At 35.9% G+C, this 15,706-nt stretch overlaps 1 protein-coding gene across 5 annotated transcripts in view; it reads left to right on the top strand.

The window, feature by feature from the left end:
- Positions 1–15,706, top strand: part of rasp (protein-cysteine N-palmitoyltransferase Rasp) — a 265,799-nt gene that overhangs the window by 21,850 nt on the left and 228,243 nt on the right. For 4 of the 5 annotated variants that reach the window (XM_090395697.1, XM_090395698.1, XM_090395695.1 and 1 more), the window contains one exon: positions 12,098–12,135. In XM_090395697.1, the coding sequence (XP_090251823.1) occupies positions 12,133–12,135 (3 nt within the window). In that variant the 5' untranslated portion in view covers positions 12,098–12,132. Of the gene's footprint in view, positions 1–12,097; positions 12,136–15,706 lie in introns of those variants that run through there. The other variant, XM_090395700.1, reaches the window with a different exon arrangement.

Below are 15,706 nucleotides of genomic sequence, written 5' to 3'. Positions count from 1 at the left end.
ATATGGTGAACATGCAAATTTCAAATAAACTTGCAAATCTCAAATATATCTTCCAGCTCATTTGGGTGAGAATAGATGGTGTGCCCACTCTCCATCTAACAAGCTGTAGGGGGGTTTGAATCCTGCACTGGCATAGCTGTTTATGATTGTCTTTCAGGTGGATGATTTTTCATTGCTGAATGTAAGACCACTGTCCTGCATATTAGAGCCTAAAGTGGAAAAAAGTTCTGGTTTGTTTGGTCTCTACAGGGGGTTTCTGGATCATCTATTAAATTTAGCTTACTCATAGTACTAATGTACAAAACAAAAGTTTACAGCCATTAATGTGTTGGATTTCTACTAAAAAAGTCTGAGTTGTTTGGAAATTAAGTCAGAATCATTCTAGTGAAACAGAAAGTTTGTTCCCCCCCCTGCACAAGGTTGAATATGGAACAAATAACATTCACACAGTACTCTTAAGTTTTTTTTTTTCCCCACATGGTTTATTAGATAAGAAATTATATTTTTGTTTTTATTCTTTGCTTAGCAGTGAGCAAGCAAAAGTTTGCACACTGCTTGGGGAGTTTGCATAAGTAGCCTGCAAAATAATGTCATAGGCTTGCAGATCTGGCCACCTGGATTCCATGAGAATGAGAAAGTGGTGAAGAGGATCCAGAGGCAAGTTACTCAGATTGTGACAAGTCTATGAAATTCTCCTTAACACATTCATTTACAGTCAACCGATATCGCGTGACGCGAGTTCTCACCAAACGGCCAATCACGCGTTATCGCGTGGACGTCGCTATCAAGTAAAAAAATTTGGCCACCACACGAAATTCCAATTTTCAGCTTGGCAATGAATGTGTTAATGAGGAATTAAAGCTCTGTGGAATACAAAGACTAGTTGATGGGGTGGGGGGAACAGGAACATGATAAACAAACAAGATATTTAAGGGGTAGGACTGATGCCAGACTTTTTTTTTAGTACATGGTAAGAAGGGAGAGAACAGCGGATCAAGGGAGAACAAGAGGTTAGTGAATGAGTTAGTGAAAGAAAGGCATAATAAGTATTGTGTGAACAATAGTTAGAGTGTATCTCCTACAATTGGTTTCTAGCTCCATGGAGATGCCCAAGAAAATAGTAATAGTAATAACAGCTTCATAGGCTACTTGTATAGGGAGGTAGATAGATGACTTTGTGTCATATTTTTCAAGTATTATATAATGCACAGCACACTTCCTTTCTAAATATGGATCACTCCAGGATAATCAGAAGTTGTTCTGTGAGATAGTGCTGTGCCAAACTTTGGCTTTACTCTATAGAAGCAAAACCCCATCACTGTGGCAAGCATCAACTTTAGTCAATGCTTGCCACAGTGATGTCAGCAAGAAACTGCACTCCTGTGGCAACAATTATCAGAAAGGCTTTTGCATTCTTGAAGTTGTCTCTGATAGAAACGAAATATCATCATCATCATCAAATTCCTGACATGTACCCTCAAGGGGTGTACTGGATATCATAGTACTACATGAAAAATTTACATCATTACAAACTTCCTATCTACAATTTTCCTCCAAATCATTCTGTTACCTGTCAAGACTCCAACATTATCAGATCTTATATTTCTATCTTCTAAGGCACTTTTACCATATCAATCTATATATCTTTGTCTTCCTCTGGATCTTTTTCCTGCCAACCTGGCAGAGAACACTTGTTTTGCTAATCTTTACTCGTCCATTCTGTTTAAGTGACCATACCACCTAAGATGTTGGAAGTTTTTTCCCCACTTAGTTAGACTATAAATTATATATTTAGTTTAATCCTTTATCCAAGTGTAAGCAAACAAAGTTTGTGCCTGAAGTATCTTCAGAACTGGGACAACTCATGGCAAAGGTGGAGTAAGTTCTCATCACTTTCCTTAGTATCCCATAATGCAAAGCACATCTCCTTGTGGAGTTGTGCTTTGATGGAAATATGAGTTCTACATTGCTTCAACCTTGATATCACCTCTGGCTCCCACCAAAGAGACCTCAATAAAGGTCGAAACCGGTCTAGGTAGTGACCCTTCCATTAATGCATAGCAGTATACATCTCCACAAGAAGATGTGCTTTGCATTATGGGATACTAAGGAAAGTGATGAGAACTTAGTCCACCTTTGCCACGAGTTGCCTCAGTCCTGAAGATACTTCAGGCACAAACTTTGTTTGCTTACACTTGGATAAAGGATTAAACAAAATATATAATTTATATACCACCTGAGATTAGCTCTGCTAACTCATTCCTGGATGCTGACAATGTCAAGTTCTTTCCTAATAGCCTCGATTTTAATATAATATTGCCATATAATGTTGTCCCAGTACTGAATAAAGATGCAATCTGTTCATGCCCCTAATCTTTTTCAGACCTCTCATATTTGCAGTCTTTAGTCTTTGGTCAAGTGTTTTACTTCTGACCCAGCTCTCAGATCCACAAGTTAAAATTGTTTTGACCACTCACTGTCTTGTATACAGCTAATTTAGTGTTTTGACTAATTTCTCTCTTATTCCATATAAATTTATTCAGTTGACTTCTTACCATATCAGCTTTGTTGATTCTGTTGTCTATTTCCATTTTTAATTACCATATTCTCTAAAAATCGTTCCTAAGTAGTTGAAATGTTCCATTTGTTCTATAGTTCCTCCATTCACAATGCAGTTGACATTTTCACTGCTTCTGCCTATTTTCATTGTCTTTGACTTGTTATTGCTGATCTTCATACCATATCTATTACAACAGTTATTCAGTTTAGTCAGGGAATCTTGCACTACTGTTTTTAGAATTCAATTCCTATTGTTGTTTATTATTTTAACGGTATAATAGAACACAGAAACTAAGTAAATAATTAATTTATTAACTTGATGCTGATATTTCGCTGGTGTTATAACCAGCATCTTCAGAGCACAAAAACACTGTTTGTCACAATACGAGAGACTAAAACAACATGGTGTACTTAAATAAAATTGTAGCAGCAACACAAAGACTAGAGTCCTGATTTTGGTGCCCTCTATCTGAAAAAAAAAAAAAAGCTATCATATATTACTAGAGTCCTAGAAAAGTGCTAGTTTTTTCTTAATATGACTGTCTCCCAGATCTTCGGCAAGTTAATACAGCCATATTTGTTGAGATTTGGAGTGTGTTTTAGGGCTTCTGTCGCCTCTAAGAACAATCTCTCTGATTTATACGGGTTTTTGTATAGTACTTTTGTGTTTTTCCAGTTGATCCTGTGTGCAGGGGTATCCAGAGCATGGTCTGCTAGGCCCGACTTCCCATAATGATAATTCCGGACGTATCTTTTATGTTCTCTGATGCGGATGTTCACAGTTCTTCCTGTTTGACCGTAGTAGGCTTGATTGCATGAGCAGGGTACTTGGTAGACTCCTGGATGTGATAAAGGAGGAATGCTGTCCTTGGGTGAGCAGATGAGGGTGGCTAATTTGCTACATGGTCTGAATGTAGTGCGTAGTTTATGTTTATTGAGAATTCTTGAGATCTTTTCGGATGTGCCTTTAATGTAAGGGATGGTGACTGTTTTGTTGTAGTTCTCTGTGGTGGATGGTGGGAGGGGTTTCTTAGGAGTGTTTAGTATTTTGTTTATTTTATGTGGATTGTAGCCATTGGCCAAGAAGGTGTGGCGTAAGTGAGTGAACAGATTGCTCTCGCTCTTTGGGTTAGCGTTTTTAATATGCCATATTGTTGAGAAGGATGATGGTGTGATTGTTTGTGTAAGTATCTGCCTGTATGTGTGGGTTTTCTAAAAACTGAAAATGATAAGGAACCATCTGGGAGACGTGTGATGAGTGTATCCAGGAAGGGCAGACAGTTGTTGGCTTCCAGTTCCATAGTAAAGTGGATTTTTGGATGTTGGCTATTTAAATGTGCTAAGAATGTTTTCAATGTCTCAGGGCCATGTGGCCAAATAGCAAGCACATCATCAACATAGCGTAGCCAAAGTGTTGGTTTGAGAGTGGCTGTATTGATTGCTTGTTTTTCCAGGTGTTCTATGTAAAAGTTGGCTAGGGGAGGAAAGGGGGGGAGCCCATGGCTGTCCCATCAATTTGTTTGTATATTTTCCCTTTCCATGTGAAATATCCTGCATGTATTGTGAATTTGAATAGTTCAAATATATCAGGGGGAAGTGTGACTTCAGTAGATTGAGGGTTTCTATTAGTGGTACATTTGTGAATAGTGAAGTGATGTCAAAGCTTACTATTAAGTCTGAGCTTTTTAGGGTTAGGTGTTGTAAGATGCTTTTTAGGTGTGCTGAATTTTTGACAAAGGAGGGAGAATTGTTAGTGAGAGTGGCTAGTAGCTTCGCTAAATGTCTAGCCAGTTTGTATGTGGGACTATTTATACTGTCCACAATTGGGCGTAGGGGTGTGCCTGGTTTGTGAATTTTTGGTGCTTCATAGATCCTCGGTGTTTTAACATGGAAGGGTTTGAGTTTGTTAACTGTGTCTTTGGGCCAGGAAGTGACTTTTTTCAATAATTTTCATGCCTTATTCTTTTGTGTGTTGGTGGGATTGCAATCTATAATTTTGTATGTTGACTGATCTTGTAATAGTGTGTGCATTTTGTTTTCATATTCAGTTGTGTCCATCACCACGGTTGCATTTCCTTTGTCTGCTTTTGTTATGGTAATCTGGCTGTTGTTGTGTAGCTCTTTTATAGCAATGAATTCTTTATGCGGGATATTATTTTTGGGAGGCTTGGACTTGATTAGGATGTTGGCCACAGCTAAACGTATGTTGTTAGCTATTGTTGGAGGTAGGTCGTATATTCCTCGTTCGATGGACGCCATTATTTTGGCTTTTGGAACTTGCTTGGGAGTTATGGCAAAGTTGTGCCCTCAACTTAAAGCAGTCGTGGCTTCTTTGCTTAAGGTGAGTGACGATAGATTCACAATGATGAGGTCTTGTTGTAATTGCGGTCATTGTATGGTGTTCCGTTGTTGGAGATTTTCAAACTTATTTTGGTGCCGGTTTTTGACTCTGTCGAATTCTTTTTTTGCCGTTGCACCGGTGATGTTCTCTAAGATCTGCCAAAGTTCCGTATTTAGAATATTATGCAGTGATTCTCGTAATTCGCTGATGGTTGCATTTGCTTTTGCTAATTCCAGGTGCCTGGTGTTAATCTGTTCACGTAAAAGCGCTACACTCGCTCGTTTATAAATGCGTTGGGCTTTGGCCGAGTGGAACTTGTTTTTGATTTTAAAACAGTTCGGTATTAATTTGGTGTCTTGGCACCTCTTTAAGAAGGCTAACCTGTTTAGTTGCCGTGCCAATTTCAACTTCCACTTACCATATTGCGTGTATTGCGTACGATATCGTCTCCGTGAAGAATCCTTAAACGTGTCGACAGACATGTTTTTGTCGAACATGTTGTTTATTATTTTAACAGTATAATAGAACACAGAAACTAAGTAAATAATTAATTTATTAACTTGATGCTGATATTTCGCTGGTGTTATAACCAGCATCTTCAGAGCACAAAAACACTGTTTGTCACAATACGCGAGACTATAACAACATGGTGTACTTAAACAAAATTGTAGCAGCAACACAAAGACTAGAGTCCTGATTTTGGCGCCCTCTGTCTGAAAAAAAAAAAAGCTATCATATATTACTAGAGTCCTAGAAAAGTGCTAGTTTTTTCTTAATATGACTGTCTCCCAGATCTTCGGCAAGTTAATACAGCCATATTTGTTGATATTTGGAGTGTGTTTTAGGGCTTCTGTTGCCTCTAAGAACAATCGCTCTGATTTATACGGGTTTCTGTGTAGTACTTTTGTGTTTTTCCAGTTGATCCTGTGTGCAGGGGTATCCAGAGCATGGTCTGCTAGGCCCGACTTCCCATAATGATAATTCCGGACGTATTTTTTATGTTCGCTGATGCGGATGTTCACAGTTCTTCCTGTTTGACCATAGTAGGCTTGATTGCCAACGTTTCTTGGTCAACGGCTATAATCCACATAAAATAAACAAAATACTAAACACTTCTAAGAAACCCCTCCCACCATCCACCACAGAGAACTACAACAAAACAGTCACCATCCCTTACATTAAAGGCACATCCGAAAAGATCTCAAGAATTCTCAATAAACATAAACTACGCACTACATTCAGACCATGTAGCAAATTAGCCACCCTCATCCGCTCACCCAAGGACAGCATTCCTCCTTTATCACATCCAGGAGTCTACCAAGTACCCTGCTCATGCAATCAAGCCTACTACGGTCAAACAGGAAGAACTGTGAACATCCGCATCAGCGAACATAAAAGATACGTCCGGAATTATTATTATGGGAAGTCGGGCCTAGCAGACCATGCTCTGGATACCCCTGCACACAGGATCAACTGGAAAAACACAAAAGTACTACACAGAAATCCGTATAAATCAGAGAGATTGTTCTTAGAGGCGACAGAAGCCCTAAAACACACTCCAAATCTCAACAAATATGGCTGTATTAACTTGCCGAAGATCTGGGAGACAGTCATATTAAGAAAAAACTAGCACTTTTCTAGGCCTCTAGTAATATATGATAGCTTTTTTTTTTTTCAGATAGAGGGCGCCAAAATCAGGACTCTAGTCTTTGTGTTGCTGCTACAATTTTGTTTAAGTACACCATGTTGTTTTAGTCTCTCGTATTGTGACAAACAGTGTTTTTGTGCTCTGAAGATGCTGGTTATAACACCAGCGAAATATCAGCATCAAGTTAATAAATTAATTATTTACTTAGTTTCTGTGTTTTATTATACCGTTAAAATAATAAACAGCATGTTTGACGAACACATAAGTCTGTCCACACGTTCAATTCCTATTGTTGTTCATTAGTCATACTGATGATGCCTTATTATTATTATTATATTTCAGCCCAGTATTTTTTAATCCATGAACACGAGATTGTATACGCAAAGGGATTCCAATTTAAGCATGTGCACTACTGTTTTTAGAATTCAATTCCTATTGTTGTTCATTAGTTGAACTGATGATGCCTTATTATTATTATTATTATTATCTGAGACCTCCAGGAAGTCAAGGACTCATCGAGGGAGGCTATAAATCACCTGAACCAGCTATCATACCTTAAATTCATTCCACTCAATCACTGCTCTCTGGGAGAAAAACTTCTCTCTTACCCCTTTCTTGACTGCAAACAAACTTAACTTCCATGGATGCCCCCATGTTCTCTTTCCACCTTCCATATAACAAAAAATTTCATCAGTTGATATTCTATAACAATCATTCAAAAGTTTATAGACCTCTATCATATCACCCCCCCCCCTCTTTCTCCTGTGAACCAGAGGCAATCCACATACTCACAATCTGTCCTCATAATATAATACCATAATCCAGATATAATCTTTTCTTTTTTTACACCCTTTCCACAGCGTCTTTATCCCTTGGAACCTGAGACTAAATCTGCATACAATAATCTCCTACAATTGGTTTCTAGCCCCATGGAAATGCCCAAAAAAATAGTAATAGTAATTAACAGCTTCATAGGCTACTTATATAGGGAGGTAGATAAATGACTTTGTGTCAAATTTTTCTAGTATTATATAATGCACAGCACTCTTCCTTTCTAAATGTGGATCACTCCATGATAATCAGAATCTGTTCTATGAGATAGTGCTGTGCTAAACTTTGGCTTTACTCTATAGAAGCAAAACCCCATCACTGTAGCAAGCATCAACTTTAGTCAGCAGCCAGCAAGACACTGCACTCCTGTGGCAACATTTGTTAGAAAGGCCTTTGCATTCTTGAAGATGTCTCTGTGATAGAGACGAAATATCATCATCAAATTCCTGACATGTACCCTCAAGGGGTGTACAGGATATCATAGTATTAAATGAAAAATTCACATCATTACAAACTTCCTATCTACAATTTTCCTCCAAATCATTCTGTTACCTGTCAAGACTCCAACAATGTCAGATCTTATATTTCTATCTTGTAAGGCACTTTTTACCTTATCAATCCACCTATATCTTGGTCTTCCTCTGGGTCTTTTTCCTGCCAACCTGGCAGAGAACACTTGTTTTACTAATCTTTACTCGTCCATTCTGTTTAAGTGACCATACCAACTGAGATTAGCTCTGCTAACTCATTCCTGGATGCTGACAAGGGGTGTATAATGTCAAGTTTTTTCCTAATATCCATGTTTTTAATATGATATTGCCATTGATACCATTTGTTCATGCTCCTAATCTTTCTCAGGCCTCTCATATTTGCAGTCTCATCTCTAGTCTTTGGTCAAGTGTTTTACTTCTGACCCAACTCTCAGATCCATAAGTTAAAATTGTTTTGAACACTGTCTTATATACAGCTAATTTAGTGTTTTGACTGATTTCTCTCTTATTCCATATAAATTTATTCAATTGACTTCCTACCATATCAGCTTTGTTGATTTTGTTGTCTATTTCCATTTTTAATTACCATCTTCACTAAGAATTGTGCCTAAGTAGTTGAAATGTTCCATTTGTTCTATAGTTCCTCCATTTACAATGCAGTTGATATTTTCAATGCTTCTGCCTATTTTCATACCATATCTATTACAACAGTTATTCAGTTTAGTCACAAAATCTTGCAAACTTGTAGCAGATTTATTTAGAAGTATAACATTGTCCAAGACAAAATATTGAAATGTTAAACCTGCTATTTAATTTAATTAATTCAATTTAATTAATTTAATTTAATTATTTATCTTTGTGATGTACTTATTTCATTAAATTGTATTATGAGTGTAAATCAGCATTGTTAGATCTGAAATAGGCGACTTCAAACTTTACTTGACATCACCATTCCAGAATCTAACAATTAACTTAAAAACATACTTGCAAAGTTATCTTTTTAGCGCAGTATAAATATGTTTTTGTTTATAACAACTTCCTACATGATGAACTGTGAATTTTAAAGTTTTATGTATAAGTGTCTAACAGGAATGTAAGTCAGAAAAGGGGGCAAAATAAGAGAGGAATTATTAATGAAAAGTTGTAAGTGAAAGAATGCGTATTATTCAGCAACATAGGGCAAAGATTGCCCTAATACTGTAAAAGCAGCGTAAGCACCCGCGGGCATCACATCTAAGAAGGCATCATGACGCATACGTTTCCCCGAAACAAGAAGTCCCGTATGTTAATTGGTGAAGTCACCCAAACGGAGACCAATGGGTGAGACGATAAGATATTTCAAACTCAAAAAGGTGGCGCTCTAGTAGAGCGAATAAAACCCGGGACACGGAAGTAAATGACCCCCATTTTTTCTTGTTCCTGAGTTTCTCTCCATGTGCTCCGAGAGTTCTTCGTGGTTCAGCTCTCATTTCTGAGGGCTGACTTACGATAGAGTTCGGTATGACACTGCAGTAGAGTTTCGGCAAGACTAACCGCAGGCTGTGGTGAGAAGATCATCGACGTAAAAACCTAAGCAAAAGGATAGCGTCCAGCCCAGGCGAGCACGTGTAACCCATGTGGCGATAAGGTCGAGACAACCAGATTCGAAACAAAGAACGAAGGACGGCGGAAAACCGAAGAAAGAGAATAGATAAGCACTCTCACTTGTTCTAGCCCCTCTTTGAGAATTGACTAACATTTAAAGAACGTAATCTGAAATTTGTATTAAAAGAAAGAGTGAAGAATTAAGATCTGTGTAAATGACTATGTTTTCTTGAAGCAAACTTTAAGGACTTTCAACCAGATAGAGATTCTGTCATATTTATCCCGAGAGAAGTTATAAAATGTGTTAAAGTACCTTAGTGTCCAAAATTAGTTGTAACCATAAATGTAATATGTATTGAGTTATTGAGTTACTGATATTTTGAAGTAAAGTACTAAAATGCTTTAAGACTGAGAGAGAGTGAATGAAAGGTAGAGGCTTAACATTAGATTTGATGATCAATTTAACTTGTATGTGATTACTAATGGAATTTAATAAATGTTTTGATTCTTTAATTATATGTCTTTCTGATCATGATGACTGACCCTTCATAAAATATCGAACCTAAGAACGTGTGTGTGTGTGTGTGTGTGTGTGTGTGTGTGTGTGTGTGCGGGAATACCCCAATTGAAAGTAAGGGCACGACTGCAAATAAGAGAAAAATTATGCCAGAGAGCCCAAGTTTCTAGGAATTAATTTATATTGTTAGTAGCACCTGATATTCTATAATTAACTTAAAGGCAGTGTCTATCTCTAACTTTAAGGCTCAGGCTGGCGCAGAAAAAAAATAGATTTGCCTGAGTGATCAGGATAATTCATAGAATTTAGGGAACAGGTAAACTTCTGGTGGCCCTTAAAGGTTAAGTTACATAAGAAGGCACATAAGAGAAGCAAGATATAAGGCTTAGTTTATTATTAATGTGGAACGCATAACAATGACGCAACCTACTTAACGTGGAGACATATGCGATAGAATTTGATATTTGCGACTGTAATAATAAAGGCTAATGAATAAGTTGTCCCGATATATCAATGAAAGATACAAAATACATTATAAAGAAAAGAAGGGACGACACAACAGCATCTTAGCCTAAATACATGTGTAAGTTTCATCATCCATTTCCCCCATTTTGAAGTTTTTTCTACATGACTTTACTTGAAATTGCCTTCCAATTAAGAATATCCTCATATTTGGTGTTGAATACTATTGCTACTCCTTCCTTCCTTTAGCATTATTTCCTGAATATAGCATCCTGTACATATTATTTAGTAAGATCTCACCAGTTTTTGTCTTCTTTGTTTCACCGATGCCAATTATGTCCACATGGTTCTTTTCCAGCCTTAATTGTTTCTCCCTGTCTTAATTGTTTAGTTTCATCAAAATTGGTTCATCTCTTCAACATCAACATTTCTTCTTGAGTCATTGATGTGACAAAATTAATATGTGATGATAATGATGCAAAATCTAATTGGGGATGTTCACATGCAGACTAAAAATTGTTTTCTTGACTGACTGATTGCCTTATTCACTTTCTAATCGGTAGGCTGTGTGTGTGTGTGTGTGTGTGTGTGTGAGAGAGTGAGTGTGTGAGATTTCCACTGGAACATGAATGTTTTGTGAATCTCTAGGGAGTGGGTGAAAAAATTCAAAAAAATAGTACTAATGTACAATAGTACATCATATTGATGTACTATTGTACATTAGTACTATTGTATTAATGTACAATAGGCTAACAGTCTTTTCGGTGGTGAGATTCATAAAAAAAATTATATTAAATTTAAAAAAAAAGTTATTGGAACTTCTTGAAGAGCTGAAAATCATTGAAACCTATGTTAAATCTGATAGCTATTAGTGCAGTGGATTTTTATTTTATATGTTTAATTCAGATTTGAAAAACTTTGTTGCTTGAGTGTGAGTAATAAACTGCAGTTTACTCTCTTTTTGGTGAACTGATTATTATTATTATTACCCCAAGACCTCGTGGAGTCAAAGACTCATTTGGGAGGTCCTTTTATCACACACACACAGCTCATCATACCTTGCCTTGAACACATTCAAACTCTTTGCAGACACCACACTCTCAGGCAAGGCATTCCAATCATTTACAACTCTGCAACTTTTGGTGAACCAATATGGATTAAAAGAATGGCATTTTATATTGGAAGTTGACTATAGTGAATTTTTTTCCCCCCAAGGTTTGCTATATATGGTGAATTTCTTTTCACATAATTAATAACATAGTATTTTGGATGTGACTTTCATTAGTAGTATTGTTATAGTGACAAATTTGCTGATGTTTTTGATTCAATTGTATATCAAACAAACATGGCATAGATTCCCTTAGATTATGAATTTTCTGAAGTTTTCAGTATTTATTTTTAGAATCCCCCTCCCCCAAGTCAGGTAATTTAATAATTTATAATATATTATTAATTTTTTTTTTTTTTTTTTTAATGTGGCTATCACCTACAAAAGATGATTTGTAAACCTATCATTCATACATTTGTACTGAGTGGCCAAGGATATTTTTTTTATTTTTTATTTTTAACAATTTTATATTTTTTACATTTTTATATTTATTTATTTTTATTATTTTCTGTAATGAGATAAAAAGAGATGTATTAATTCTGCTTTCTTCCATTAGTTTTGAAATCCACCAAGTTTTATGCCTGATTGAGAATGGTGAGTGTTGCTTTTTTGCTACTGAAAAAAGAAATGTAATTTGTATTTAAATATTTACTTGTTTAAAGAAGATTTAGTTGCAGATTATTTATTATTTTATTTTATTTTATTTTTATGTAGTGAAACCTGTGGGGTATCCATAACTATAGAATAACATGCGTGCCACATTAAATAACTTTTTTATTATGTAAATATTTTGTTTTATATTTCAGCCCAGTATTTTTTAATCCATGAACATGAGATTGTATACATAGAGGGATTCCAATTTAAGCATGTGCCCTACTGTTTTTAGAATTCAATTCCTATTGTTGTTTGTTAGTTGTACCGGTGATGCATTATTATTATTATTATTATTATTATTATTATTATCATCATCATCTGAGACCTCCAGGGAGTCAAGGACTCATCAAGGGAGGCTATAAATCACCCAAATCAGCTATCATATGATGCCCCCATGTTCTCTCTCTGCCTTCCATATAACAAAAAATTTCATCAGTTGATATCCTATAACAACCATTCAAAAGTTTATAGACCTCTATCATATCACCCCCTCTTTCTCCTGTTAACCAGTCTGCAATCTACATACTCACAATCTGTCCTCATAATATAATCCCATAATCCAGATATAATCTTCGTAACTCTTCTTGGCACCCTTTCCACAGCCTCTTTATCCCTTTGGAACCCAGGAGACCAAATCTGCACACAATAATCCAAATGTGGTCTTATCAAAGCCTTATAAAGAGGCAAAATGACTTACTTATCCTTACATATCAAGATTTGCTTCAATATTGCAAATATCATCTGAGTTGTATTTGCAACTTTTGCTGTGTGACTTTGAACTTTGAATTCCTATTCAATATGCCAAGATCCCTTGCTTCTTCAGTTTCTTGTAGCATAACCTCAAGTTGCTACTGAAAAAAGAAATGTAATTTGTATTTAAATATTTACTTGCTTACAGAAGATTTAGTTGCCTATTATTTTATTTTATTTTTTATTAAGTGCATATTTTATATTTTATTAAGTGCATAACTTTACACTTACTAACATTAAACGGATAGCTATTTTTGTGTGTCCAAATTTCCAGTGTATTCAAATCATTTTATAATTACTGAATATCAGTAGCATCCATGATTGCCTTGCCTATCTTCACATCCTCGGCAAACAGTTGCACATCTAATGTTAGATCCTGCCTGATATCATTAATGTATAGATTGAACAATAATGGTTCAAGGACTGAACCCTGAGGTACACCACTAGTCACCTTAAATCTGGAAGATACACATCCACTTTTTGATATCAGTCTGTCAACCATTCCCTGATCCAAGTCAAGAGTTTATATTCCAACCCCATATTCTCCAGTTTATGGAACAGCCTTTCGTGTAGTATCCTATCAAATCCTTAGAAAAATTCAACATTATCATATTGTATCCATTCCCTTTATCCAACTTGGCCATAACATTGTTACGGCCATATTTACTCATATTTTATGTGAGCAAATTCCTAAAAACATGACCTACCTTTATAAACTCATGCTGCTCCGTGAAGCGTATAGCATGTTTGTCTACCAATTTCTGTATGCGAGTTTCTTACTAACTTCTTTAAAATCTTCACTGTCACACCAGAGATACTGATAGGTCACTAGTTAGATACATCAGTTTTTGCACCACCCTTTTATGACACATAAAATGAAATATTTACATTATAAAAAAAGTTATTTACTATGGCATGTGTTATTCTATAGTTATTTTTTATTATGGTATGTTTTAATGTACTAATAGGAATGTGTGTGATATTAAGTAGGGATGTTGTTATACATGTTGGCAAAAGGACTTGTACAAGAAGGATGGTTTGTGTGTTGGAGGGGGGGGGAGCTGTTGAGTGGATATGCAGACATCAGTGAGGCAGTTGAGTGTAAGAATGTGTATAATATGCCTAAGTTAATACCACTGGTAACACACCAGAATGGGATAGTTAGTATAAAGCGTCAGGATAGTGGTGGACCTAAGGGGCTTTTGCACTTTATGCACACTAATGCCTGGAGCATTCAGAACAAGCAGGAGGAATTTTTGGCATTGGTTGGCTCATCCTGGCCAAAGGTAATTGGCATTAGTGAAACATGGCTAACAGAAGATGATATAGTTAGTGGGATAGAATGTGAAGGATATAGTGTGTTCAGTTAGGATACAGAGAAAAGAATGGGGGGTGGGGGTAGGAGTGTTGTTGATGAACTGCAACCAAAAAAGAGTAGAAGCTCAACTGCAGGCCAGTGAAAATAGCACATTTGATGCTATCTGGTGTGACATAGAGGCCAGCAGAACAAAATATACAGTTGGATGTTGCTATACACCAGGAGATGGAAAAGATGATTAAGATAATATGCATCGGCAAATAGACTCAATGAGTGGAGGGCCAGTAATTATTATGGAGGATTTCAACTATGGGAACATAGATTAGAAGGAGGAGAGGACACATGGGAGAAATGAAATGGAATTTGTGCAGTTACTAATGGATAATTACCTGAGACGACATGTAATGGAATATACTATGGGATTAAGAGTGCTTGATCTAGTAATTGCATATGAGAATTTCCCTGTAACAATATGACCATGTTGCCACTAATTGGTGAGAGTGATCATATAGTCTTGAGCTAGGAGGTGGCAAAATGTGTGGAATCTTCGAGTAACACAGGGTATATTTGGAATTACAGGGCTGATAAGTAAGACAAGCTTAGGAGATTGCTTGGATCAGTGCCATGGCACGTAAAACCAGTGCCGTGCCATGGGTAGGAGGCATCCTTGTGCAAAACATTTTTCATCGCCCCCATAAAATGAGTTTCCATGAAAAATTTTACTTTGTTAAAAGTACAAAACAGTTTATACGCATATAAATAAAAATAAATTTTATTTAACAGTAGTAGAACATTGTAATCACTGAAATTCATTAATAAGGAATTTTTAATAATAAAAATTTTCAAAAATATTTATTCCATAATATATAAATACAACAGAATATATATGTACATGTGTGTGTGTGTGTGTGTGTGTGTGTGTATAAACAAAAATTACTTTTATTTTAATATAAAAAGAAATATTACATAACAAAGATAATTTGGAGATATGCTTTTAACTATATAACAATTAGTATAAAGGTTGATTTATTTTACATATTTATCCTTCTTGCTTTAGCCACCACAAAATTTTTAATAATATCTTTAATGTCTAATGAATCCATAATATTATTTTCAATTGATATAATTGATAAATCCGTTAGACGCTCTCCAGATATTGTTGAACACAAATAATTTTTTATTAGTTTCAGTTTTGAAAAACTTCTTTCCCCTGATACTACGGATATTGGTAATGTTAAATAAATACGCATCACAATCACAGTATTCGGAAACATGTTGGTTAATTTATTTTTGTATATATAATTTAAAACATCCTGAGGAGCCAACTCTTTTTAATAAAACATTGCAAAGTTTTTAATTCCTCAGATAAAGTCATACCATCGATATCGCGATTGTCGGAATCTTGATTGTTGCTCAGTTTTAAGTGCAATGTTTCATTAAATC

Source organism: Typopeltis vanoorti, chromosome 7 (assembly GCF_054136105.1).
Source record: "Typopeltis vanoorti isolate ZY-2024b chromosome 7, IOZ_Tvanoo_1.0, whole genome shotgun sequence".
Lineage (NCBI taxonomy): Eukaryota > Metazoa > Arthropoda > Arachnida > Uropygi > Thelyphonidae > Typopeltis > Typopeltis vanoorti.
Note: the sequence above shows the minus strand (reverse complement) of the source record. Positions and strands in the feature narration are given on the sequence as shown.